Below are 27,896 nucleotides of genomic sequence, written 5' to 3' on the forward strand. Positions count from 1 at the left end.
ATTAATAATGATGAATGAATTGAAAATTGGAAAACTCGCTATTGATTAAATCAAGATAGCATTATCATATTTATGATAATAATGAGACATTTCAATGAAACGCGTGCTACCGTCACCTAACAATTTTTTCTGAATTTCATCCATTTGATTATGCTACGCTACCATAAACAATAATTGATGATAATGATAGTCTGATATGATCTGTAATTTTGATCATAAAATGCCGACCTGTTCTTGTAAAAGTGAAAATATTTTTCAATGAAACACGCCTTTGAAATTTTTCAATTCAATAATCAAAAAAATTATGAATGAAATTTTTGTTTTTTGTCGAATCGAATCAGAATTTCCGATTCAAATTCATATTCATCAACAATCGAATTGTATTCAAATCATTATCATGAAACAAATGTTTTTTTAAATAAAAAAATTCAATCAAAATTGTCCAATTACTATTATTATGGTTTTTTTTCTTGCCAAGTTCACTAAAGTTTTTTTTACGTTTTTGTTTTGTGCTCAATTCTCAATCATCATTATCGTGAGTTGACCGATCATATAATGATGATAAACTGGCCTGAATATTATCGATGTTGTTGTTGTTGTTTTTTTTCGTTGCCATTGTTTTCATTCATTCATTCATTCATTTAAACTTAATGTTGTTGTTGAAATTGAGATGGCAATTATCGAATAACGAATAGAGATCTTCATCATTATAAAAGAACGGGTTAAAGTATTCTGTATTTTTTTAACGATTATTATTATCATCGTTGTTTATTATCGTTTGTTTGTAATTTTGAATACAATACTCAATTACATCATTGTCAGTGAACAGAAACAATGGGCCAACAACAACAAGAAAAAAAATTAGCCTAAAATATCGATATGGGCTAGCCATAATAACATGATGATGATAATGAATCGGCGTAAATTTCACATTTCGAAATGTGAAAATAAATGAAATAATTTCTTTGCTCATTTCATGGTGGCTATAATATGGTTCATTTCATTTCCGAAATAATTTTTTTTTCTTTTGACCAAGAAAATATGAAAACATTTTTGGGCAATTTACATAACATATGCCGAATATATCGATTATATTATCCATGATCGAATTTTATTTATTTTATCTTTTCAAGTGGCCAAATAATGTTTACTATTCGTTGCTGTTGTTGTTGTTATTATTATCATTTCTATATTATGGTTTATTTTTTGCCGCTAAAAATTCAATAGAAAATGTTGTTGTTATCGTGGTTATCATTATTATTGTTATTTTTTTTTCGTTTCAATGAAATCGAAAAAAAATCTTAACGATTATTATGGTTCAGTCCTCACCATTCACATAATATAATGAATGAAGATTATTGCAATTTGGCTATATGTTTTCGTTTCCCATTTGATGCCTTTGAACTTTGATATTCTTTCGTTTCATTTCATTTCATTTCGTTTTTTTTGTTCATTATATCTTTTCCTATTTATAGATGAAAAAAATTGTTAAGAAAACAAATCAACTTTTAACATTGGTGACACAAACTGGAAACATGGCAACAGGAAAAAAACAACAAAACATTAAAAATGCAACGCGCATTTCAAATAAAAAACAATCATAGAATAGATTAATGGTTTTAATTACTTTGCCATCTCATTCATTCATTCATTCATTCAATTTAGTTTCTGCAAATTCTTTTTTGTTCCTGTGGTTTATAATAGATGCACACACACACACAATTATTGAATGAATGAATGAATATGTCATAAATTTATTTGTCTAATTTTCTAATGATAATGATATGATCATTATACATTGATGTTTTTGTTGTCGTTGTTGTTGTTGTTGTTGTTGAAATTTTCGTTCCAACAAGAAAAATAAACATAAATTTCGAATGTTTTTTCTTTTCTTCTTGGAATTAATTTTTGGAAATAAACGATATTTGTGTATATGACACACCAAACTATTTACCGTTATATTTTGTTGATAAGAAAAATTAATGATAGAAAGGAAAAAATGCTTATCTAAAAAATGTCAACAACAAAAAAAAACAGCAAGCCCTTATGTATTGTAAGTGTCAATACGAAATACAAATCAATCAATAATTTTTCATTGCTAATATTTGATTCATTGACAATTGTTAACACAATATGGTGGGTGTTTGGCGACAAAAAAAAACACAATTTTTGTCATTGCCTTTTTTTCCTGGTATCCAAAATCATCATTTGATAATCAATCGATTTAGAAGAAGAAGAAGAAAAAAATTTCCATGAGAACCAAATACAACCAGAAATATCGATAATCAAATAACGATTAATTTGTTTTTTTCTTCATTGCTTCATTCATTCAACATTCCAAAAATCTAACTTCCTTTTTTTCAGATTTTTTTTTTGTTTATTTACACAACACATAGATGGGCCATTATCATTAACCAAATATAATATGATCGGGATTGTTTCGATAAACAAACTATAGAGAAAAGGAAAAAGTAAACGGAAAAAAATTATCAATAAATAGTAGCATAATCAATAATCATTGACTAATTATTTAGCAATCTGTTCAATTTACCATAAAAATAATTTTTGAACAAATAAAAAAAAATCCATAATGTGTGTCAACATAGATGATTGTTTGTTTTGAATATATGTTGTTGTTGTTGTTGTCACATTTGATCGTTTTATTTTAAACTGATGTTTTCAAATAGTTATTCAATCAATTCATTTGATCAAATTGATGATATCATCAGAATTGATTGATAAATTTTTTTTAAAAATTTAAAAATTACTAATTGCTAATCATTTACATGATGGATGGTAATCATCTCTCTTTCTGAATTGAATTGAATCGATTGATTGACAGATTGTTTTTTGTTTTGCTAATGAAATATTTAAAATTCCACAAAAAAATGATAATGTTTTTTCCTTTGGTTTGTGTGTGTGTGTACCATTTCAAATAATCATTATTAATCATACAGGATAGTAATTTATTCCCTCACTTTCAATTGCTGTTGTCAAAACAAAAAATCATAATGTATTTTCTTTTCTGCTAAAATCAAACATTATTATAATTGTCAAATGATGATTTTAACTGATTAAATTCAGCAAAAATAAACAAAATCGTTTTACATTTCAGGATCACTGATATTGAAGAAATTGATCATAAACGAAAAAAAAACCCAATGATGATGCTATTTTCAAACCAGAATCTGGTTATATCGAAATATTTTGCTCTTCAAAGTTTATTTATTTATTTATTTTCTATGTTTTGGGCCATAAATACACGGTATGGTGCCAAGCAGTCTCCGGGTTGTTGTTGTTATATATTTCAAGCTCAAAGATTTTCTGTGTTTTTTTTACTGATCAATCAAAATGGGCATAGTCAATAGATACACACACATAACTTAAAGTTATGAGAAGGAAGGGAAAGAGAGTCATTGATTATCTTGAGAGAGGGATGACATCTTGATGATGATTATTATGATGGTGGTCGTTGGTTATTCGTAAATGATGACACGAGTTTTTCCAAACACATCATTGAATTAAACATTTGACCTGCGAAACTAACTAACCGACTAAATAACTAATACATAACTAATCCATAAGGGGATAATAATCGTACATTTTAAAAATGTCAAAATTTTTTTTTAAATTTTAAAATACTTAGGTCTAAACATACACCATATACAAAAGGTGATTGACATTAATTTTGTAGTTTTTTTTTTGTAGCTTCTGGCTTCTTCTTATGGCACATCATGTGGAGCTTTTTTTTCCAAGCCAGTCATATCAATAATAGCAGTTCATCCCAATTTGATAATTGAATTTTCTTGAAAAATCGTATCCTACCTACCTGTATGCTTGACATTATTTGATCTTTAAATTTATAATCTTTTTTTTTATTTTGTTGCCCTTACAAATTCAAGGTTAATCTCTCTGTGTGTGTCTGTGTATATAAATGATGTGTTTTTTCTCCCTCTTTTTTTTATCTGGTTAATTTCAATATTGTACAAGCCTTTTTTTTCTCTCGAATGGTCAAGCGAACTTTGTGGAAAAAAATCTTGATGTAAAAAAAAATTGATTCCCTTTTCATCCGATAGGTATCGCTTTTTCCAAATTTTAATTCATTGTGTTTTTTTTGATTATCTTTTATCAATTGTATATTAGGATAATGATGATGTTGATTAAAAATCATTGATGGGCCCCATGAAAAATATTAATCATCGTCATCACTATTTTTGTTTTTTGTCAAAATCATCATCATATTTATTTCCTAATTTTTTTCATTAAATAGTTTAGCGTTGCCCTAAAAAAAGATGTTAATTATTAATCATGTTATGGATATTTGCAACAAAATATATAAGAATGTAAACTTTTTGAAATAATAAAAGCTGATTGAGCTGATTATATAGACAACAACAAAAAAATGAATTCATGATTGTTGTTTGATAAAAAAAGAGAATCATTCATTCATTCTACACTATGTTTTTTTCATATTTATATTTAGTGTGTGTGTTTCGGTCGATGTGTATGTATAATTATCACCCGAAAAACAAAAAAAAAAAAGAAAAGAAAATTACTTTAGACAGAAGTAAGAATCTTTTTTCTTTCTCTCATAAAAATATATTCGGTTCAGTTGTTGTTGATGAGGTTTGCGATTTTTTCTTTTATTTTCTTCTTTTTCTTCGTAATTTTTCTTATTTCATAGTTTTAGTATTCAAGTCAAGTGAAAAAGTGAGATCTTGATGATGATGATGATGAAAAAGTGTTGAATGTAAGCCATTTTTCATTTCATGATTCTAATTCTCTTGTTGTTCATCATCATCATCATCATCATTATTTTGATCTGTGAAAAGTCATTCATTTCAGCAGCAGCAGACAAAAATCAAGATTCGTATTGTGATTGAATAAGAATCTTGATTCTTTCTTTTCATTTTTTTTGTCATGGACAATTTAGAACAATATTCTTGCTTCCACTGCGTGTATCGGTGAATTATCATTTAATTTTATTTTTGATTCAATCAAACTTTTATACATTTTTGCTTCAACTGAAAAAGTTATTGTCATGTCATTATTTATCATCATCATATTACAGGTTTTTGTTGTTGTTGTTGTTGAATGATAATTTATTCAAACAACATAACACACTATCACTATCTCTATCAAGCCGAAGTTACTAATAATTTTGCTGAATCAATGCATGGCCACACACACACACAGTGTTCATAATTGTCAAATTTTGGTTGTCGTTGGTGGTGGGTGATTTAGATGAATCATGGATTTTCGAGCTACTGAATTTATTTCGACACAACACACTTTGAATGGGGAATTTATTTTTAAAAAATTTTTGAAATTTGTTCGCTGTTGTTATGATGTTAAAAAGTTTGAAAATATTTTTGAAAAATGAACAAACAAACCGACCGACTGAAAAAAATCCAATCCATTTCAGTAGTTACTATTGTGTTATGAAATTGATGGCGATGCTAAAAGTAAGCATGATGATGATGATGCGGTATATATACACACATCGTTAATCAAACCGACACTTATTTTCTCTCTTCATTTGTTTCGATTTATTCAATCTTGTTTTACTTGTATAGAGCAATGATGATGATTATGATGATGTGACTATAAAATAATGAACATAACAATCACTATTATCATCATTATCATCATCCAAATGTTAATTATTTTCATTCACATAGATTGTTTTTCCCGTTGCATAAAAGTGTTTTTCCATTCTAATCAATTCTCATCTTTTCTTCTGTTGAAAATTTAATGTCAATGATCTTTTGCTGTTTTTTGGTGTGATTGATATTGATCTCGATCGATGATGGTGGTCAGTGTATGCATACACACTGACACACACACACCAATCCTTAGAGTTTGATGATGATGATGATCGGTTATTTAATCATCATCAACAACATTTTATTGAATAATAATCATTTAGGTTTGCAACCTTTTTTTTCTCCTGTGTTGTTTTGTTTTAAAATGAATTTTACAATTTTCTCTCTCACCTCTCTTTTTAACAATTATCATTGGAGATGAGAAATTTTTTTCCATCATCATCATCACTTATCATCAATCCTGTTGATGTTTTTTTTTCTTCTAACTTTGTTTTGATCATATGATCATTCATTTTGATCAAAATCATACATTAAGTATGTTTGTATCAAGATTTTCATCGAAATTAAAAAGAAAAAACTTTTAAGAAGGTTCGTTTCATCATTTAGTTTTAGTTTTACTGATCATCATCATCACCATCAACAACAACATCATCGCCATGATGATGATGATTATGGATGCGGCAAAATTTTTTTTTAAAACAAAGTGATGATGCGCGAACTAGTGCTTTAGCTATCATCATCATTCATTCATTCATTCATTCATTTGAAAATGATATACATGTATTATCATCACGGGTAGGTATGTACCGCCCTTTTGAATTGATGTAAAGTATTGTATCGAAATTAGTATGAAAAAGGTGTTACCCAAACACAGCAAAAAATTGCAGCCCATTTAAATTTTGTTATTTTTTTTTTTTTGCTTTTCTCGAAAATAAATAGCCATTTGTATTGTACACGTTATTGGTGTCATCATTATCATCATTCAACTATTTTGGCTGTCATCACAAACACACACACACACACAAACAGACAGAAAGGGGCTGTCATTTATTTCTGTTGTTAAGCCAATCAAGCTAGTTTTAATGAATGTTTCATTCACACATTTTAGTTTTTTCTCATTGATAAATTATGGCCACTACCACACTTAAGTAATAATAGTGTTGATTTTTTTTGTTGCTTTTGTTTTGATCATACCACAAACTTGATATTTCTTCTCATCATATCGTATCATCAAAACATTACCGCGCGGGTTTACACTAGTTATATTCAACAATCATACCTGTTAACACACACACACATCGATCAATTGATTTTGAAATGAATTTTGAACAGAATTCAAATACATCTAAATAAGATATCGATCCATATTTTTTTTCAAATTAATCAACAGGTAATCAATTTGTTGTCATAGTTACGAAAAGATTTGTGTTTGTTTTTTATTGTTGATGATAATAACAACGACGACGACAATATCATCATCCATATTGCATATATTATGGATGGATTTTTGATTTGATTTTTCTAGTTTTCGTTAAAAATAACACATTCGTTCGTCACATTTACAGTTTTCATTGACTTTTGTGTTTGTTTGTGTTTGTTTGTTTGTTTCTTTGTGTCTCCTATAATCTAAATCCAAAACATTTTTAATTCATCAAGTTTATAATCATCATTTTTTAAATGTATCAATTTTTTTGAATCATCGTTTTCATTTAGGTAATTATTTTTATTTTAAAGTTTTTTTAATATGAAAATTTTCAATTGAATGATATGAAAGGAAGGCAGAAAAACAGTGTATATTGATGATGATTTGATTAATATTTATCAATTGATTTCAAGTGTTTGTAGTTACTGACAAAATTCTTCTGCTACTTTAGTGGTGGTTTAAATTTTTGGATATTTGTTTAATGATAATTTATTTTTTTGCTATCGACTCATATCGGTGTCATATCAGAAATATTAATTAATTCAATTAATAAATTATCAATTAGTTTTAAATGTAATAATGATGATGAGGATATGTGTATCTTCTTATGGGGTAGAAGATGGGGTGACAAATGGTAAATTTTCTCACCATTGTCATTGATAATTGGATTGAAATGATAAATATATCCGTATTAATTATCACCATTATGATTGTATCATAACACTTGACATTATTTTGTATGAAATTTTCTAATCTCAAAAGAAATTAAATTGAATTGAAATGATGATTTTCACTCAATCACACATGGAAACGCCCTTGTATTTTTGTAAACTTTGATGTTTTTCATTTCAAAAATCATTGAAATTCTTGTCATTGAAAAGTATTTAGCTCGCTTGTTTTTCCAAATCATTCAACAGTTTACATTTGATTGATGCTAAATGATCTATTCTTCTTTTCAAAATGAATGACAATTTTTGATTAGTGGATTTATACAACACACAACACACATACACACACACATATCACACCATTGTCATCATCATTATCATTTGAATTTGAAATAAATGTCTATTTGGTGTTATAAGTGTTATTGTCTGTCTATTATGTGTGTATGTGTGTGTGTGTTGAAACTTGTAAATGAACTGAGGACAAGTATAATTGAATTTTTTGTTTTTTGTTTTTGTTTCATAATAAATAGTAAAATTATGTAAATTTTTTTGTTTTGCTGGTTTTTCATTTTCAACCAAATGTTTTCAACGAATATAGCTATAGCTTGCTGTACCGAGTACAAATTTCCATTTTCATAATTTCTATGATGATGATGATGATGATGAGTGTAAATAAATTGAAAAAAAACATAGAACCAATTTCATTTTGCTTTGAAAAAAAACAAAAGAAAAATCCATTCTTTTTTTCGGTTCGTCGATCATGAATTATGACGACGACAACGACGAAGAAACTACTAAATCATCATCATCATTATTGACATCTAGATGAAAAACAACAAAAACAACTGATGGTGACACTGTGGAAAAAAATCCATTTTTTCCAAAAAAAAAGTCTAGCAAAAATTTTATTTTAATGATAATGATGATCAAATCTTTCACGGGAAATTTCTCGGAATGTTGTTGCTGCCAATCATCATCATCAATGTTGTTATTGTTGTGATAGCCATGTAATTGTTTGAATTTTTGTCCAAATTTTTTGTTCACAATTTCAATTGTGTGACAACATTGAACAAAAAAAACTGATACCAAATTTGACACTATATTCGCTACTAAATTTAACTTGATTTAGATGACAAACCTCTACTTTACCGTTTTTCAATTTTTCCCTCTTTTTTTTCACCCTGAATGTGTCAATCATCATTCGAAGAATGATGCGTATGAAAAAAATTGATTGAAATCAATGATGATTTTGTCATTTTGATCATTTTGTTGTTGTTGTTGTTTATGTGAAAATATTCGATATTGAATGACAGTATAAGACATGTCAAACATGGATCATTGAATTGTAGATCATCTTCATCATCATCATAATTATCTTTGTTCTTTGCCTGACCTTCATCAAGGTTTTTCATTAAATTGAATGATGATTGTGTCATTAAAACAAAATAAAATTTCTTTTTGATGACCAGAATTTTGATTCTAATTTTTAGTGTAATTAAAACTAGATGAGAAAATTATATAACAATATCCAAGATGGGTGAGACATTTTATAATAACACTTACCCTTGATGTAATGATTGTCGTCATCATTGTTTTTTGTTTTTTGTGTGAAATTATTCAGCACATAGATTTTTTCTGGCTTGATTGACACATTTCTAAATTTAATCAAACAAACAAAAAAAGGTTGAATATAAAATAGGCTAATTAATTGTGTTTTTTCCTGTGAAAAACACAATTCATCATCATCATTAGTTAATAAGTCGGATTCTATTACCGGGTAACCAAAAAAAAAAAAAAAAAAGAAAATGAAGGAATTTTTTTCTCCCTTTTTCTTGCTCTCATTCAACTCTGTTTTTTTTGAATTTGATTGACAGCATTACATTTGAAAAATAAAGTAAATTACATAACATTTTAGATGGTGTTATTTTGAACTGATGTTGATTTTAATGGTGCATTTTGATTCATCATCTATTTTTCAATGATAATGTGAAACACGCCCGAATATTTTTCTTCTTTCAACCAAAATAAAAAAGATTAATGTATGATAAGATATATCTTATCAAGGTTTAACTTTTTTTTAAAGTATCAAATAAATTAATCTAGATCCATTTAAATTATTATTAAAATGTTAATTTTGTTTATTTCTTTTGGGAAAAAAATTTAGAGATGAATTGACAATCTAAATCTACATTGACGCCTGTGATCATCATTATATAATCTCATATAAATTGAATATGCTTGATATACCTGAAACAAAAGAAACATTGGTGGCACGTGAAAAATTTATACATATTATACCAACATCAATGGAACATCAATTAAAACCACCACCACCGTTAAAAAAGAAAAAATTAAAATCCGCAACAACTGTATCATCTTCTGATCATAGTAGTGTTATTGGTGGTATTATTCGAAATCGTCATCATCATAATCGTAATGATGAAAATAATGTTCGTACTAAAGATTTAGATGATAATAATCAGGAAAATATGGAACCACCACCAAAACCACCAACAACAATGACACAGCAATCATCAACATCGTTGAAACGAAAATTGTCCACCGATTTTGATAACAATATACAAAATTCAAATTCAAATGATGAACAAGAATCATTGACAACATCAACTGCCTCAACAAATTCTGTTGATCAAATTTCTACTATGTCAACCAATAATAACACAACCACAACAACAACGACGACATCATCATCATCATCATCAAATGAAACAATAAATCAATATAATAATAATTACATGGGTCCAAATAATACTGGATACTTACAGCCATCAATGGCCGAAATACATTCAAATTATCTTCAACAATTCCATTATTATCAACAAATGCAACAACGTCATATATTAGCATCATCTCAAAAAGGATCTCATATGAATGATAGATCACCGCCGCCACCACTACCACCACCGACAACAAAATCAACTGATTTTTCCATCAATGCTATTATTGGTTCTAATAATAATCATCCACATCATCATCATCATTATCCAAATCATCAACGTCCATCACCACAACCAGCATTGACAGCTGAATCGGCTACTAGTCAACAACAATCACCAATGAAAGGTAAATGTTTTGAAATGAAAATAAAAATCTTTGTACAATATCTGAATTGATGACTAACAAAAAAAATAATAATAATAATAACCATAGGTATTTTAAACTTGTCGGTCTCATCATCACCATCATCATCGTTACCTATATCATGTATATCACATCCATACAATGCATCCATACCTAATCAACCAATATCACCATTATCACCGAATTCAAATTTTCTTGATATGATTGATTATTCTAAGTCAGGCATTCATAATAATCATAATCATCATTCATTTGTAACGTTGAATTCACATCAACAACATCATCATCATACACAACAAAAAGCAGCACAAAAAGCGGCAGCAATGCATGCTGCATTAATGTTTAATACGGCTTCAGGATATGTACCATCAACATTTCCAAATATTGTTAATAGTGGTGGTGGTCATCATCATCATCATCCACATCATCAACATACGGGTGTTATTTATCCTACATCAACAGCATCAATCAATAATGGTCAATTGGATAATACTAATAGTGGAACAATACAATCAATTTCTAATCACAATAATGGATCATCATCACAACAACAACAACAACAACAACAATTAGCAATTGTAGTCGATTCACCACGATCAGTATCATTTGGATCATTATCACCGGCATTATCAACAATATCATCATCATCTAATTCCAAAGATTTGCTAACAACAACAACAACAAATCAATCACAACAACAACAAACAAAAAATCAAACAAAAAATAAAGATCGATCAAATACAAATGGATCACCGGCATCAACTAATTCATCATCATCACCTTCATCATCATCATCTTCGTCATCATCATCATCATCATCATCGGAAATTAATCCATATGCAACAATGTTAAAACCAAAATATAATTGTGAAAATTTGGCAAAAGTTGAATGTCATTTAGAGAATAAAGAATTATGGGATAAATTTCATGAACTTGGTACCGAAATGATTATAACAAAAACTGGAAGGTAAGTTTTTTTAAATAATTAATTTATAAATTTTTAATATTATTGTTATTTTTGATTATTTACATGCACCCAATATAGGTGCAAAATTCATTTCCCATTTTCTAACCAACATTTTCTTTATATATTGACACAGTACCTAATCAATTTTGTTTATTTTCGTTTGATACTTTTATACACTTTATGCATCAAATTTACATGGGACAAAGTCTGGTGACAATCATATTGAATGTTGTCGTCATCATCGTCGCCATTGATGATGATGATGACAAAACCCACCTTATCAAAATTCATAAAAAAAATACAAGTAGCTTGCTTGTAACTAATAGCTATATAATGCAATATAATGGTTGTTGGTGGTGGGAATGTTAAATGTCATTTGATGATGACAAGGTTTTCGTTCTCTTCTTTCTTTATCTCAACAACGAGTATAGACTATTTTCTTTTTTTATTAACGAAGTAAAAAGCCTGTTTTTTCTCTCTGTTGTTATTGCTGGGTATATTATAGCGATGAACAGGAGCAGTAACAACAAAAAAACCTGGCCAGAAAAAAAAATACATAACAAAAATTAGCCATTTCCTGCCATCTGTCACTTTGCTACATGCCCAGATGAATGATAATGCTATAGTGTCACGCTTGATGATGATGATGATGATGATGTTTAAAGTTCTTATTTATGAAAGTGTAAGTGATAAGATTTAGTGGAAAAATTGTCGCGAAATCTACAAATCTTTTATCAAATATTTTTTTCCCAATTCTGTATACAGTGAGGATATTTGTTTCTGGTTTCTGATTCAAAGCCACTAACGCCAACACACACAAATAGCTTAGCTTCTTTTTTACCTATGACAATTTTTTTTTCGTTCGAAAATATGCAAATTATGACAAACAATTGTCTTATTGAGTGAAATTCCTTAATGTGCTTTGCATACACACACACACCCTTATTTCAGATGAAACTTAGGAAACTAAACTAACCTGTTTATGTTTTTTGTTCATATCTGCAGTTGACAATGACATTGTCAATTGATTTTCATTCGTTATGTTGTGTTTATCTTATCTCTTTCTTCGAAAATTTGATGACTTTTTGACTGAATGATTTGTACGATTATCCCATGGCATGAATAAATGTTGCTCCCGAAATTGCAAAAAAGAAAATCTGCCATTATTCATCAATGATTAAAGATTGATTGATTTTCTCTTTTTTTCTCTCACATTCGATTGATAAAATAAGTGAGAAAAAATAAAATCCAATGACAACTTCTCATTTATAATGATAATAATGATGATGACAACCACAACTAAATGATTGTATTAGATAGATTAATCCTTTCAACACTTTTGATTCACACAAACAAACAAACAAACCAAACATACTTATCATAAAGATTTTCAAATCTTTTTTTTCATCATCATCATTTCCATAATTTCAATTAAGATTATTAAAATCATTCACATACACAAACATATACATAATATATGTGTGTGTGTTTTTGTCTGATTGCCGACAATCATCATCATCTTAATGATTATTAAAGTCTGGAAACATGGAATAAAAAAATTGTAAAAATTTTTCTATTACATAAAACATAAATGTAGAAGAAAAAAAAGTATATAATCAACAACATCTATTTCATTCATTCAGATATATAGAGATTTTCTTTTTCATCAGATTTCATCCATAATGATGATGATGATTGACCATATAATAAACAAAAAAGGAAAATAAAAAATTGAAATAAAAATGTTCACATCACAGACACAGACACACATATTACATATTGATGAATAATGAATGGATGTTTAAACTTATGCAAAAAAAATAAATAAATAAAAAATATTACTGATGTCTGAATCATTTATCCATTATCAATCACACACACGTTACACACAAAATAGTCATTTGATCCATATCTTTTTTGAATTAAAATATATTCACAAAAAAAAAATACGATTCAAATTTCAAATCTTTTTTTTTTTGTTGAATATTTTCAAACAAACATCTGTATGTGAAAATTTACTGTTTTTTTTGTTGTTGTTGTAAATTTGTATCCTACGCATGTTATGCTTGTTCTTGTTTTGACATTATAATCTTGTTGTTGTTGTTGTTGTTGTTGGATTGGTCATAAATATCTATTTTGTTTGATGATTTTATTTCATTTTTGGTTATGGTTATGTTATTGCTTTTGTAGAAAGCAATATGCAAATTGAATGTTGATGAAATTCTTGAATGTTGTTTGGCACGTTTTTTTCAAATAAAATCATAATATTTTATTTGCTGATTACTCATCATTTGATGATATTTTTGTTTCAATATTCCAAATCATAATCGATACGGTAAATTCTGTTTTTTAGTGGAAAATGGATGAATGAACATATAGCCACACAAGAAGAAATTTTCAAATTCTTGAATTGCCAGAAAATCAGCTAAAACAAGAGAAAAAAAAGAAGACCTCACATGAACTAGGAACGGGATCCCAAAAGTGATTCCTTCTTCATTAATTTAACCAAGAAACAAAAAAAAAGAGGAGAGGAAAAAAATGTCAAAATTTACAAGCTGTCAAAACATGGACAAGAAAATATAATGAATGAACTTGCTCGTTTTTTTATCTTATTCGTTTGGATTTTTCTTTTTTTTCCATGAACAAAAATAAAACGGTCTCATACCGCGAGACCATTGCAAATGAAATTAAATGATGATGATGATGAGAAATCAAGTCAAGACATGAAATTTGAATTTGAGGGGGTGTATATGATATGTCACACATTAAGTATATGTGTGACATTGACACTTTTTTTCCATTGGTTTTTTTTAAATACCGCGCGTGTAAGCATATTATGATTATTATGATATGGGTATGGATATGGAATCATTTCATGGCAACTAAAATGAAAATTATATCATTTTTCAAAATTTTGTAATTGCAGAATTTTTGGTTTTTTTCAAGTCAATTTTCTCTGATATGATTATTATTGATGAGAATGAAAATCCTGCTGACTTTGTTCTTTTTTTTTGTTTTTGAATCATCAATATGACAATTGTGAATTGTGAATTTTTGTTCAAAGAATTTTTCACAACTATTATAGATTTTTAGAGTCTTGTTCAGTAGTGGTTGTTCTTTTTTCACAACTGAAATTCACGGAAATGACTATTATTATTATTTGATTCGGTGACACATTTATCATCGAAATAACAATTTCACACTTGTTTTTTTTTGTTTTGAAACAAAATTTATCGATTTTTTCTTTGTCCAAAATGATTTTCCACTATCCATAACATGAATTTTGTAGCAAAACATTATTTTGATGATAATTTTTTTTACGAAAACAACAAAAAATGATTGTGTTGATCACCGGATAATAGGACCTAGTTATTTTTTTTTTTAGTTGACTACGATCAATCGATGAATGATGATCGACAAATTTTTTTTTGTTCATAAAAAAAAATCATTTCATGGATGATAATGGTCGTTACTCGACCAATCATCATCATCATCATCATTCAGGTAACAATAGCTAAAGAATAAAGGTGAAAATCAAAAAACAAATCGTACCACATTATTCATGGCCGTCGACATCAATAATGATGATAGTCATCGTCGTCGTCGTCGAAGACTCGTGAAAAAAAATTTTCATTGTTATAATACCCCAAAATGGCAATCGATCTTCTCACTATTTTGATCCATGACATCCAAAGATAATGATGATGATGATGATGAAATAGTTGCCCCATTATTATATGGATAACTTTTTTTCAACAACAACAACAAAACACGATATAGATCAATTCAAAATTTTGTTTTAAAAATTCCTGTTTGTTTAATTTTGTTTGTTTGTTTGTTTGGACATTTTGTATCCGTGTCATTTTTGTTGTTGTTTATCAAGTAATACAGTGTAGAATATAAAAAAAATAGAACAATGAAGTGAAACTTTTGAAAAAAAATTTCATTTCCACACATGAAAAACTTGTCGATGATTATGATTTTTTTCTTTCATTGAAATCAATTGACAATCTTTGAATCTATTCAATCATTGAATGAATGAATGAATGGAAAAAAAGTCAAAAGTCTCAATTGTTTGATCAAGTTTTTTTCTGGTTATTCATATTTGATTTACAGGGTCTTTTTTTTCTCATTCAATTCATCCTATTCAATTTATATTGTGTGGGCAATAGAAAGAATTGAATGTGGTATCTAGACGTTAGACATTTATACTGTACACAACAGATATATGTCTCCGGTGTTACCAATTTGTTTTTTTTTCATTTTCTGAATTCATTGTCGAGTGAAAGAAAGAGAATGTGTGTGTGTGTGTTTTGTGTAAAACACAATTGAACCAAACAGTATATTGTTTACTTGTTTTTGATTTTCATTTTTATTTTCAGTCGAATTTACTGTCTGATGATTGGCGTTAACGAGATAAATAAGGGGAAAAAAATGAATGAAAGTCAATTGAATCTCGCGCCTTTTTTTCCAATAACATTCATTCATTCATTGTATTTCAGCGACAAAAAAAAAAAAAAAATAAAGAATAGAAATTTCAAGTACTGTGTTTTATTGTTGTTGTTGTTGTTGGGTTGATCAATGATCAGTTCCATTCATTTCATTCATAATAATGAATGAAACCCCAGTAGCCAGTTGATTGTTGATGTTGATGATGATGGAACAAATAATCAACAAAAACATACATAGATTTGAACTATATGATTGACTTTTTTTTCCTGTGTGATATATATTGTTTCGGTTTCAATAATGCTCTCTCTTTGGTTTTTGGTTTGTTAATGAAAAAAAAGCTGGTGTGAAATTGTTTCTGTTCAAATCAAAATAATAATAATAATAATCTTTCGACTAGTTTACGGTGTTTTGATCGAGCAAAAGAAAAACTGCTAAATGTGACGATTATGAATGAATAGATGAAAACTATTCGATGTGTGATTACGCCTTCCTCTTATTTTCATTGTTTTTCCCCATTCTGAATTTGGAACATATTTATTACCGAAAAATACTAAATAACAAAAACAAAATTTTCAACAAACAATGAAATAAATGTCAATGAAAAAAAAATGACTTGGAAAAATTATGTTTATGATCGTTATACACGCGGCTGCATCGTATTGTTTATTGGTTTGATTTCCAAACAAAAAAGTTAATCAACACGCACAAAGTCAAAAAAGTTTTTTTGGCCATACAAAATTCCCCACTTGAAAAATCTTTTGTTTGCGAATAATCGTTGTTATCATCATCATCAGCTATCAATGTCACAGATAGAAATAACAGTTATGATTTTGCCTACGACTTTCATGTGATAATAATGATGATGATGATGATGATAGTGGTATTGGAACCTCTTGTTGGTACAGATGGTCTCTAAATGGTTTCATGGAATCATGGTGGGGGGATAACAAGCATTAAATTTTGTTTCTGGAATATAGCACGTGAAAGTAAATGTGTTTTGTTTTCATATATATTCAAATTACTAGCTAACTTGCAAACTGTCACCGCTTTTTATTCCTTGTGAAATTACTTTTTGTTTGGGCCTTTTTTTACTGATGTAATGGTTTCGATTTACAGTTGCTTATGAAGATCATAACAAATCACACAGGAAAAGGAAACATTTTCCATTGCCAAAAAAAACAAAACAAAATAATGATGATTGTTTTTGAGTTTGTTTGAATAGTCGTTATTTGGTATTGTCGGTTGTGTTGATGATTATAACCCTCTTGAGAAATTACAATTTAACAATTTTTTTTTGTTTGGATGTAACAATCATTTTTTTCCCTTGAAAAAATTATTTGATTGCCGAAATATTTTTCTACAATTGGAAATGCCTCCCTTTTATTCATCGGTTGGTTTTTCATAGGAAAAATTGGTTCATTCGGTAGAAAAAATTCAAATTCAATTGAAAATAAAATGTCTACAGCTTATTTTTTTCTGGATGATCATTTATCTTCGAACCAAACTAAACATCATCATTCGACAATAAAAAACGATTTTAATTTCTTCTTTTTTTTTAAAACATCTTAAGAACCTGTTGTTGTTGTTGTTGTCGTCATATCATTATTGTGTAAGAAATCTCGACACTTTGCAACATAGAAAAAAAAGACCACCGTCAAAGATTTATTATTAAGGTTAAGGTCTTGAAGACCAAGAGAAAGAAAAAAATTATTTTAAAGAAAAAATACTTTGAAAGCATTTAAAATGTTTTAAGATTGAAGAAAATGAACATCGATCGTTCGATCGTTAAGAAGTTTATGAGAAGAATTAATTAATTAATTAACGCCAAACATTTTTCTTCTTTTTCTCTTCTTAACTATTTTGAATGCCTTACCTTACCTTGTTGTTGGTGGTGGTGGTGAATGGTGATTGATCCATTCGTCTTGGCGGTCCATAGATTAAATGAATCTCGATGTTTAAAATAAATTTTCTCACTTTTTTCCATCATCATCAAACATCATTAATATTAATTTTCCGGACAAAAAAAAAACAATGATAAATGATTTCAACAAAAAAAAAATAAAGTTTAATGATTCTCTCATGATTGAAACGTTTTTTTCTAATTTGAATTCAAATCGTTTTGACAAGAATTCCTTTTTGCTTTTGTCAACTTTGATCACTTTGATATTGAGAATATTTTGCCGATCCATTCACCGGGAAATTATTTGTCAAAACAAGAAAAAAAATCTTTGGAAAAATGATTGATTAGTCGAATCAAAATCGATAATCAATATCGTGATACATTCAGAAAAAAAAGTGACCACATTTTATTGATCTAATTGAATCTCTGCTTTTCTTTTCTTTGAAGGGGCTTGTCCATAAAGGTAAAGAGGCTATATTTGCCGCCGCCTCTGATCATCATCATCATTATCATTATAATAATCATCTACTTGATTAGAGGCTATTTTAACCGACACATTCTTTTTATTATTTAAGACGCGGCATTTCTTTTCAAACTATTTTAACATTATTTTTTTCAATCTTTGTTGTTTTGTTGTTTTTGTTTGCACTTGTTTGTCGGCAAATTCATATTAAGATGATATTTTATTAATAAAAAGAAAAGAAAAGAAAAAAAATTGATATTCTTTTGACTGAATTTCCATGAAAAAAGATTAAGGATGTTAAGAATATCAGCTTTGTTTGGTGATTGTGTCATTGTGAATATTTTTTTTCATTTTTTCAAAAAAACATTGTCGGCTTGATTTTTTTTCCAAATTCAATTTCCTAATAAGTTTTTACACATGTTCACACACACACACGAGATAAATAATCCGGTTTTTCTTTCTCTCTATTTCTTTCTTAATTTAATTTCATTTTTTTCTTACTTTAACGTTTTGTTTTTGGCTAATGATTTAGTTGTTGTTGATGATGATCAACCAACAACAATTCATATATAATTCATCAATTCAAATATAATTATCAGGCGGCTTATTTCAACTAAATTACAGGTTAGTTTTAGAGTTGTTGAGCATTAAATAGCTTTCAAAAAAGACAATGTTGCCGAAATTACAACAACAACAAAAAATGTATGGACAATTTGTCCAAAATAAAATGATGGTTGAACAAAAAAATTGTCTAATTGTTCAGGTGTCTTTCATCATCATCATTCGACATTCACCTGTTTTAACTGTGATTGAAAATCTCTTTTTTTTCTGTGTCAAATATATAATCGATATAATCGATAATCAGATTTTCTTCATTTTTTCCATTCAAACATTATTTCATCATCATCATCATCATCATCATCAAAAATTTGAAAATTGTTTTGATGATTGAATCCAGTGAGAGAAAAAAAAATTATTGATCAATTACATCATAGTCATTATCATTTATTAGTCATCATCATCATCATCAACCACACTTGGTAATAATGATGATGATGATGATGATAATGATGGTAATGATGCCAACAACAGCCAAAGAGAGAGAGAGAGAGAGAGAGAGAGAGAGAGAGAGAGAGTAAGGGAAAAAAATCGGAACCGAATTCTGTTCTTCAACTTGTAAAGGCAAAATTAAAAATTAATTTATCGTACAACGATGATCATGATGATGAATATAAAAAGAATGAATCAAGTGAATCTGAAAAACCCAAACGATCAATATAAAATAATAACCCGAATCAATTATTAGATGTGATTTTTTTTACATTCGGTTGTTGTTTGATGATGATGATGATGGTGTTATAGCCATATTATTATTATTGGCTGCTGGTAATGGTTTTTTTTCTTGTTTCGGGTAAATTCAAGGTGTCTTCTTCTTCTTTTTTCCATATATCTAAGCATCATCATTGTCGTAGTTGTTGTTGTTGTTGTTGTTGTCGGCATCGGTAAAACATCAAAAAGATTCATCATCTTTAGGGAGAATAGGAGAGAAAAAAAATTGAAAAGAAAAAAGACCTACCGACTGACAGAATGAAATTATTAGCTCATGATGATGATGATGATGAGCAGCAGAAGCAACATTTTTTTCTTTGTTGCTTTGCTTGTTCTAATAGTTAGAGCTTCGGCAACAACGATTCAGATTTTTTTTCGGGCAATCAATCCAAATGATGGCAAATAATGGATGATAACCATTGATGATGATGATGATGAAATCCTATGTCCAAAGTCTTTTCTATCTTGTTCTTGTTCAAAACAATGTTTTCACCTTTGATTTTTGGACTTTTGAATCCATTATGTGTTGTTGTTTTTTAGCACCCAAAAGCAGCAATGTTTTTTCCGATCGCTCTTTCGTATGATGATGTTGGCTTGTTAATGAATTTTAATTATCAAACACCCAGCAACAATAATAATGAGCTTGGAAAAAGAAAAACATCCATTTTTTTCTTGGTTGATGAAAATCGAAAAATTCGCAGAAAAAAAAGAAAATGCCGAATCCGATGCGTGCTTTGCTTGTTTTTGTTGTTGTTGTTCACGTTCTCACGAATCTTTTTGGTGCAGACAATTGATAGATTTTTGTGAAAAGAAAAAATTGATTTCCTGATGGTTTTTTTTTCATTCAATTTTTTTTAAAGAAAATAAAAAATTTTCGAGAATTTTTGATATTGAAGGTTTTGTTTTTTTTTCTGGTTCTGATATCGTCCATCTGGTTTTTAACACTTTTACTACTTGGCAAACACTTTTTTCATTATTATTATTAATTTTGTTTTGTCGATGATGAACATTTCTATTTTCAATTAATCTTGAGCAAATGAATAAATAAAAATGATGATCCATTAATCGAATTGATTCTGTCGGCATTCTTTTTTTTTCCCAAGTTCCATTACTGACCTATGACCTTTTAATGAAAACAAAATGTTAAAAAGCGGCATTTTTTTTGCAGTTGTTTTAATGAAAAGAAAAAAAAAGGAGAAATCCATAAATAGATAATGTTAACCACAATGATTTTTTTCAAAGAAAGTGTTTAATTTTTCTCCATCATTAACATCATTATCACCAACATATCAAGAATCATGATCAGAATTTTCTACTTCTCTCCATTTTTTTTTTTTCAATAACCCTTTTCCAGATTGGTTTTTTTTCGTGATTAAATGTGTATATGATGCGCATGATGTTGTTTTCAAATTGATAATGCGTTACATGAACGCCCTGACACGCGTGTCTAACACATTGAGGCATTTTCATAAACATTCAATTCATTGAATGAATTGATTTTTTTTCTGTTTGTTTGTTTCAATCAAGATGAGAATCTGTTTGTTGTCTGTAGAATTCATTAAAATGTTTATCATCATTTTAACCTGTTGTGTATTTTTTTTTCTCAGATGATAATGATGATGATAATGGTGTGATGGTGTTAAAATTTTTTTCCCCAACTCAAAAACATCAAATTAAATTTGCTGTTATCAAACATGTAGTGGTAGTAGAACTAGTTTGTGTATTTATCCAATCAAGACCTATAAAATTTGTGTCGTTATCTTTCTGTTATTCAACAACAACATATTCGGTAGAGTTGAATAATCGAGAAAAAAATTGATGATTTATTTCGTTACAATGGTAAAACTATCATCATAATCATTATCAAATATTGACCATTACAATTTACCTTGTACATTTCACACACACAACATATTATCATCAACGAAGATAGGATTATCCATCGATGATGATAATAGTGTTGTTGTTGTTGGTGGTTCATTCACCATTGCCAAAATAAAAAACCCGAATGCCTCGCCTTCTCAATCTAAAGTCAAATCTACAAACGTTGTTATTAATTTTGTTGGTTGGTTAAAATTATTTCTCACAAGATCACATCATCATCATTATTATCAAAAATCTTATTACTTAAAGGGGAAAAAAATCAATCATTCATTTGGTTAATGTGTGATCGTGTAAAGTAAAATATCTTGTAAATTTTTCTTTTACAACAGGATTTTTTTTATTGTTTATGTGATTCGAGATTATTAAGGAAGAGAGATTGTAGATGATGTTTGGTGCGAATATATTTTCTTCAGAAAAAATGGAATTTAAATGTGAATATAGAACCATAGATTTGATGATGATGATGTAGGCCGGTATATTATCCTCGATAATGATAATGATAATTGGCTCCAGAAAAAAAGGTGTAGTTGAAATTTTTCTTTTATTGAGAAAAAATCTTGTTTCATCGAAATAATGATTGAAATAAAAAACTATATAATTTTCAATCATTATTATTATTTTACAATAGCCATTTCGGGTATTTTTTTCTTTTGGTTGCTTCCTTTTTGATTTTAATAATTACCACTTTGGTACATATTCTCTTTTTTTTTGGTTATCACAGTTCTTTTGATGAATGTTGTTCAATTTTTTTCATATGTTATTGACCGATGGTCATTTCACGATTTATTAAATTTAAGATGATGATGATGATGATTATTGGTGATCATTGATGAACAAGGTGTTGTTATTCTTTGACCTTTTACCTTGAACAAATTGTTTTTTTTTATCGGTAAGAAAAAACACGTGATAAATAAAATACATAAAGACTATATATAAAGACAAATTGTTTCTTACGAAGACAGATGTATGGTAGTCTCTTGTTTTTTTCAGTTTGGTCCAATTATAAGGACAATTAATTATGCAGATTTTGTTTTTGTTGAAGAAGTTGAAAAAAACCATGACCAAAGAAATGATAATCAATTTTTGTTGTTGGTTATTTTAGTTTGATTCTTGCACCTGGTCCTGGTTTTCTTGCAAATAGTGATGGTGGACCCTTGCAAAATTTACTAAATTACCCAAAAAAAAGTTTGGTTTTTCTTTGTGGTCATTGAAAACTCAATAGAACTGGCGTTAATGATAATGATGATGGCAGGAAAAGTTTAAAAAAAGAAAAAACAATTAATCTCTTACTTGATCCGCCTGACCAATTACACAAAAGATGATGATCATCATCATCATTGTTGGATTTTATTTTTGTTCGTTGGTCATGATCAAAGTGTGTGAAGCTGACACTTACATAAAGTGTTTCGGTAAAATCATTTCAAGCAAACATCATTAATTATACTCACACTATAGTTTGTTGTGAATGGTGGGAATAGAACAAAAAAAAAAATTCATTACCATCTTTATTTTGTTATTTTTTTCCTGTTATTATCATTTGAAGTTTAATTGATTTAAATTTTTTCAAAAAAAATAACTTTTTTCTTTTTGTTTTTCCAATCTAGACGAATGTTTCCAACATTACGTTGTTCATTTTCTGGTATTGAAACAACAATTTCATCAATGTTAGGTTCAAGTGGACATCATCATCATCATCAACAACATCATAATGATGTTCGATTCTATGTTTGTATGGATATAATACCAATCGATAATAAACGTTATCGTTATGCATATCATCGTAGTTCATGGTTAGTTGCCGGTAAAGCTGATCCACCATCACCATCACGTTTATATGTACATCCTGATACACCATATTCAATCGAACAATTACGTAAACAAGTGATCTCATTTGAAAAGGTTAAATTAACCAATAATGAAATGGATAAAAGTGGACATGTAAGTTAATTTCTTTTTATAATCAAATAAATAACGACATCAACAATGCAAAACTTATTATAAAATTAGCAAATTTTCACTTTGTTGTTCTTACTAAACAAATCAGAATTTTTTTCTATTCAATTCAATCAACAACAAAAAAAAGAAGTTAAATTGTCGGTCAAATAAGAAAAAAAAGGAATTTCGAATACAATTCAATTTTGATTGAAAATCATCAATTGAAATGAAAAAAATACCTCACACATCGTCATATTTGGTCACTGCCTCTTGTATACCTGATGTTTTTGATGATCACTTGCCATCATCATCATCTAAATGACGATGACATAATTGAAGCCAATTTACATGTGTCAATCGGTTTTCGTTCAAAAAAAAAAAGAAAAAATTAATAACCTTCAAAACGATTCTTTTCCATCGATGATGATCGATGTGTACCCCAAGATTACCATCCCAAATATATTCATCATATAACAATAGACAGACAACAATCGGCAGCATTTTTTTTTCTAACCAAAACATTGATATATTCTGATTGATCATAATATTCAACTTTTAAATAATAATAATTATTATGTTGTTTGAATGTGTAAAACATTTTTATTATTACAACAATATTCGACACATTATCAATACGAAGAAGATGATGATGATGATGTTATTGATCATTCATTCAGATCAAGGTGTGCGGTCGTTGTTGTTGTTGTTGTTTGAAAAGAAAAACATCAAATTTACTTTTTTTTATTGATCATTGTGATATTCGGATATTCAAATAATATTCAAAGATGGTGATGACCTTGGAATTTTCTTGTTTTTTTTTGTTTTGTTTACCATATATCTAAAATCCATTGAACAATTTCGTTTAGATTTTATTGTTGTTGTTGTTTATATTTTTCGTCGTTATATTTGTTGTCGATACAAAACAACACAAATAACAATCATGTAAATAGGAGAAAATGATGATTGAGAGAGTGAGAAACAAATAGATGGATGAATGAATGAATGAATTTGAAAATCTGTTAACGTGCCAATCGTCAAATTGTCGATCTGATCGTTTGTTTTGTTCAATTTGTTTAATCATACAAAAAAAAATGTTTATGTTTTATATATTCATTCATTCATGATTCATAAATGTTTATCATCATCGATTATATTCATTCATCATAATCAAAATCGTTTTTTTTGATTATTTTTCAAATTCAAATCGATCAATTTTCAAACAAAATTCAAATAACTATTGTAATGATGGACAAGCAAAAGGATTTCATCCATGACTTTTGGTTGTTGTTTTTTTTACGAAACTGAAAAAATAACTCGAGACATTATTTTTGCAACCTGTGTTTGTGTCTAAGATAAGATACCAAGATTGGTCATTTTCAATTCAATCACAATCAGTCAAATAGTCAATTCTCAATCAGTTTTCAGTCAGCCCTTCGTTGATACACGATGACGATAATCATGTCCATTATCATGGCGGCCAAAATTTTTTTTTCCTCACTTAGTTCGAGCGGCATTCAAAAAAAAATATTTGAAAATTGCTCGATCCATACTTTTTTTCTGATGAAAAAGATCAACCAACAGCAACAACCGAAAATCAAAAAAATCAGATGAATTGACCGATTGTAAATATTGATTGATAGACGACGAAAAAAAAAGATTTAAAGTAGAAAGAAAATTGTTAAAATGAAAGTTAAAATGTTAAACATCGTAAAATTTGTCTGATGATGAATTTTTTTTTCGTAAATGGTTTTGGCGTCAGCCAGCGTTGATCATTTGTGATTGTTCAATGATGAAAATGAAGAAAGCCAATATATATTTGGTTCATTGATTTATCATTGATTTTAACGTAATCAAAAAACATTTCTTCCTTCATCATTATAAATCACTTTGAAACAAAAAAAAGGAATATTCATTTAATGGCAATGTTTGTAAATTTCTGTAAACATTGTTTTCTTCTTCTTTTTTATCTGCAAAAAAACAGAATTTCATTGTTGATGCTTGAAAATTAATGATGACACCTACATTAACACTAAATTTTAAAAAACAACAACATTGATTTTATTGTTTGTTTTTTGATGTGCAAATAAAACAAACATTCGCTTCATTTTACATCCATTGAAATTCTTATTGTTTTATATTTCAAATTAGATCATCGTTGTTTGACAGCTGTCAATTTTGATTTCATTCTATCATACATTGATACAAATCAATCAAATTTTCAAATTGTTTGCTTGAATCTCGCTCTAAATGTCTGTAGCTAAAAAACAAAATTTACCTTGTCATTATAGGTTATCCTCATCATCATCATTTCAAATATATTTTACATTTTGTCATCATCATCATTATCATTTACTATCTCAATCATTTCTGGCGCCAGTCATTTGCGACAAATTGCTTTATCATTTGAACAAAATCTTTCAATTATCTTTTTTTTTCATATAGATAAAAGTGTGTTGTAGTTTTGTCATTCTATTGGTCGTCGTTTGTTTATTTTATTTTATTTTTTCTTCATTTTGATGTTTTTTTTATTACACCTAAATGGTTCTTCTTGAAGAAAAAAGCGATTTTCTTGTACAAAAATTTGTTCAATTTTGTTTCGAGGATAAAATCTTGATGATGAGGATGATGATGATCACATCTAATCTTATTATTTTAGTTTTTTCTTTTTCCCTTGATAATAATAATAATGATTTTTTTTGTTTTTGTTTCCATTGACTTTTATCAGCTTGTCGCATTTATGTTTTACCTGTGCAATTATAATGGACACACACACACACACATCACACTCACACACATTTGATGGTGTCCATAAGTGTTTTTCTCTCACTTTATATTTCCATCAAACTGACAGTTTTGTTTTTTTTTGTTCACATTTAAAAGTTTTTTTTCTGATAATCAGATTGATGTCTATATGTATGTTGTCCATACATATAATGATTCTTTTTCGTTGATGTTGTTGTAAAATTTACAACATACAAGCCGAAACATTTTACCTTTGACCGATACGCATTTGATTGGTAACCATGATGATGATGACCTTGTATAAATGTCATTTTCATTTGAAAAGATCATTTAGATTTGGATTGGATTTTCTGCACGTCTGTGTGTGTGTGTGTGAGATAAATTATAATTTGCTAATTTTTTTCCAATTATGACATCAAGATTGTCTTTTCTTTTTTCTTGTTTCGGTCTAGTCGATTGTGATAAGCCAGTTTTTTTTTAGAAAATTAGTTTTTAATCGAATGTTTCGATAATAAGATCAATCAAATATGGGAAAATAATCAAATTGAAAATGATTTTGTTTTTTGAAGCAAAAAATTTCGCAAACTTTTCATCGATTTTCCATAATGATATTGCTGTTGTCAATGTAATTAATCGACACGAGCCATCATTATCATTGTTTATTACCTTAAAGCAAAAGAACAAAAAATGATACATTTCTGAATATTTTCTGACTTTTGCATCCATAAAATTTCGATCGATTATGATGGTAATTGCATTATGATTTCAAACAGCAAAAAAAACTTGTTGCTTCAAGGCGGTCGTTACATTTGATTACAAAGTTTCTATATCTAATCTAATCTGCATATGTTGATATTGTTGTTATTATTTCAATATTTTTGTCTTAATTTTTTAATTAATTATCGGTTTTTTCCCACAAAAAATCCCATATATAGATTATTCTAAATTCAATGCATCGTTATCAGCCACGAGTACATTTGATAATAAGAAAAAATCCACAATATTTTAATATGCCAATCACCGATATTGAATCCGAATTACATCGTACATTTGTGTTTCCTGAAACGGTATTTACAGCTGTTACTGCTTATCAAAATCAATTGGTATGTTTTTTTTCTTTCTTCTTTCTAAAAAAAGCTTTAATTTAAATTTTTTTTTCTTCAAATTTTAGATAACCAAACTAAAAATTGATTCAAATCCATTTGCAAAAGGATTCCGTGATTCTAGCCGTTTATCCGATCTTGAACGGTAAGTTTTTTTTTCAATTTCCACACGAAATGTATTGTGAAAATAGACATCTTTTTGTGTTTGTGTGAATTTCCTGGTAGCCTGTGTGCCAATGTTGATGATTATTATTATCATAATGAAGTGTTAGATTAAGTGAAGAAAAAAAATAATGAATGGATTTCATCAACTGGAATGTTG

The 27,896-nt window shown here is 28.1% G+C and overlaps 1 protein-coding gene across 3 annotated transcripts in view; it reads left to right on the top strand.

Annotated features, from left to right (window-relative positions):
* The first annotated feature begins 6,179 nt into the window (after positions 1-6,179).
* The window catches only part of LOC113790202 (uncharacterized), a 32,354-nt gene continuing 10,637 nt past the window's right edge, over positions 6,180-27,896 (top strand). The window contains exons 1-7 of one of the 3 annotated variants that reach the window (XM_075824888.1): positions 6,180-6,405; positions 6,546-7,319; positions 9,862-10,781; positions 10,869-11,766; positions 23,399-23,732; positions 27,407-27,574; positions 27,643-27,719. In XM_075824888.1, coding sequence (XP_075681003.1) covers positions 9,932-10,781; positions 10,869-11,766; positions 23,399-23,732; positions 27,407-27,574; positions 27,643-27,719 — 2,327 coding nt within the window. In that variant the 5' untranslated portion in view covers positions 6,180-6,405; positions 6,546-7,319; positions 9,862-9,931. Of the gene's footprint in view, positions 6,406-6,539; positions 7,320-7,994; positions 8,182-9,861; positions 10,782-10,868; positions 11,767-23,398; positions 23,733-27,406; positions 27,575-27,642; positions 27,720-27,896 lie in introns of those variants that run through there. The other 2 variants (XM_075824887.1, XM_075824889.1) reach the window with 2 other exon arrangements.

Source organism: Dermatophagoides pteronyssinus, unplaced genomic scaffold (assembly GCF_027571235.1).
Source record: "Dermatophagoides pteronyssinus isolate colony J.1.1.1.1 unplaced genomic scaffold, Derpt_VIB-CSIC_2022.12 sq0002, whole genome shotgun sequence".
NCBI classification, from domain to species: Eukaryota; Metazoa; Arthropoda; class Arachnida; order Sarcoptiformes; family Pyroglyphidae; genus Dermatophagoides; species Dermatophagoides pteronyssinus.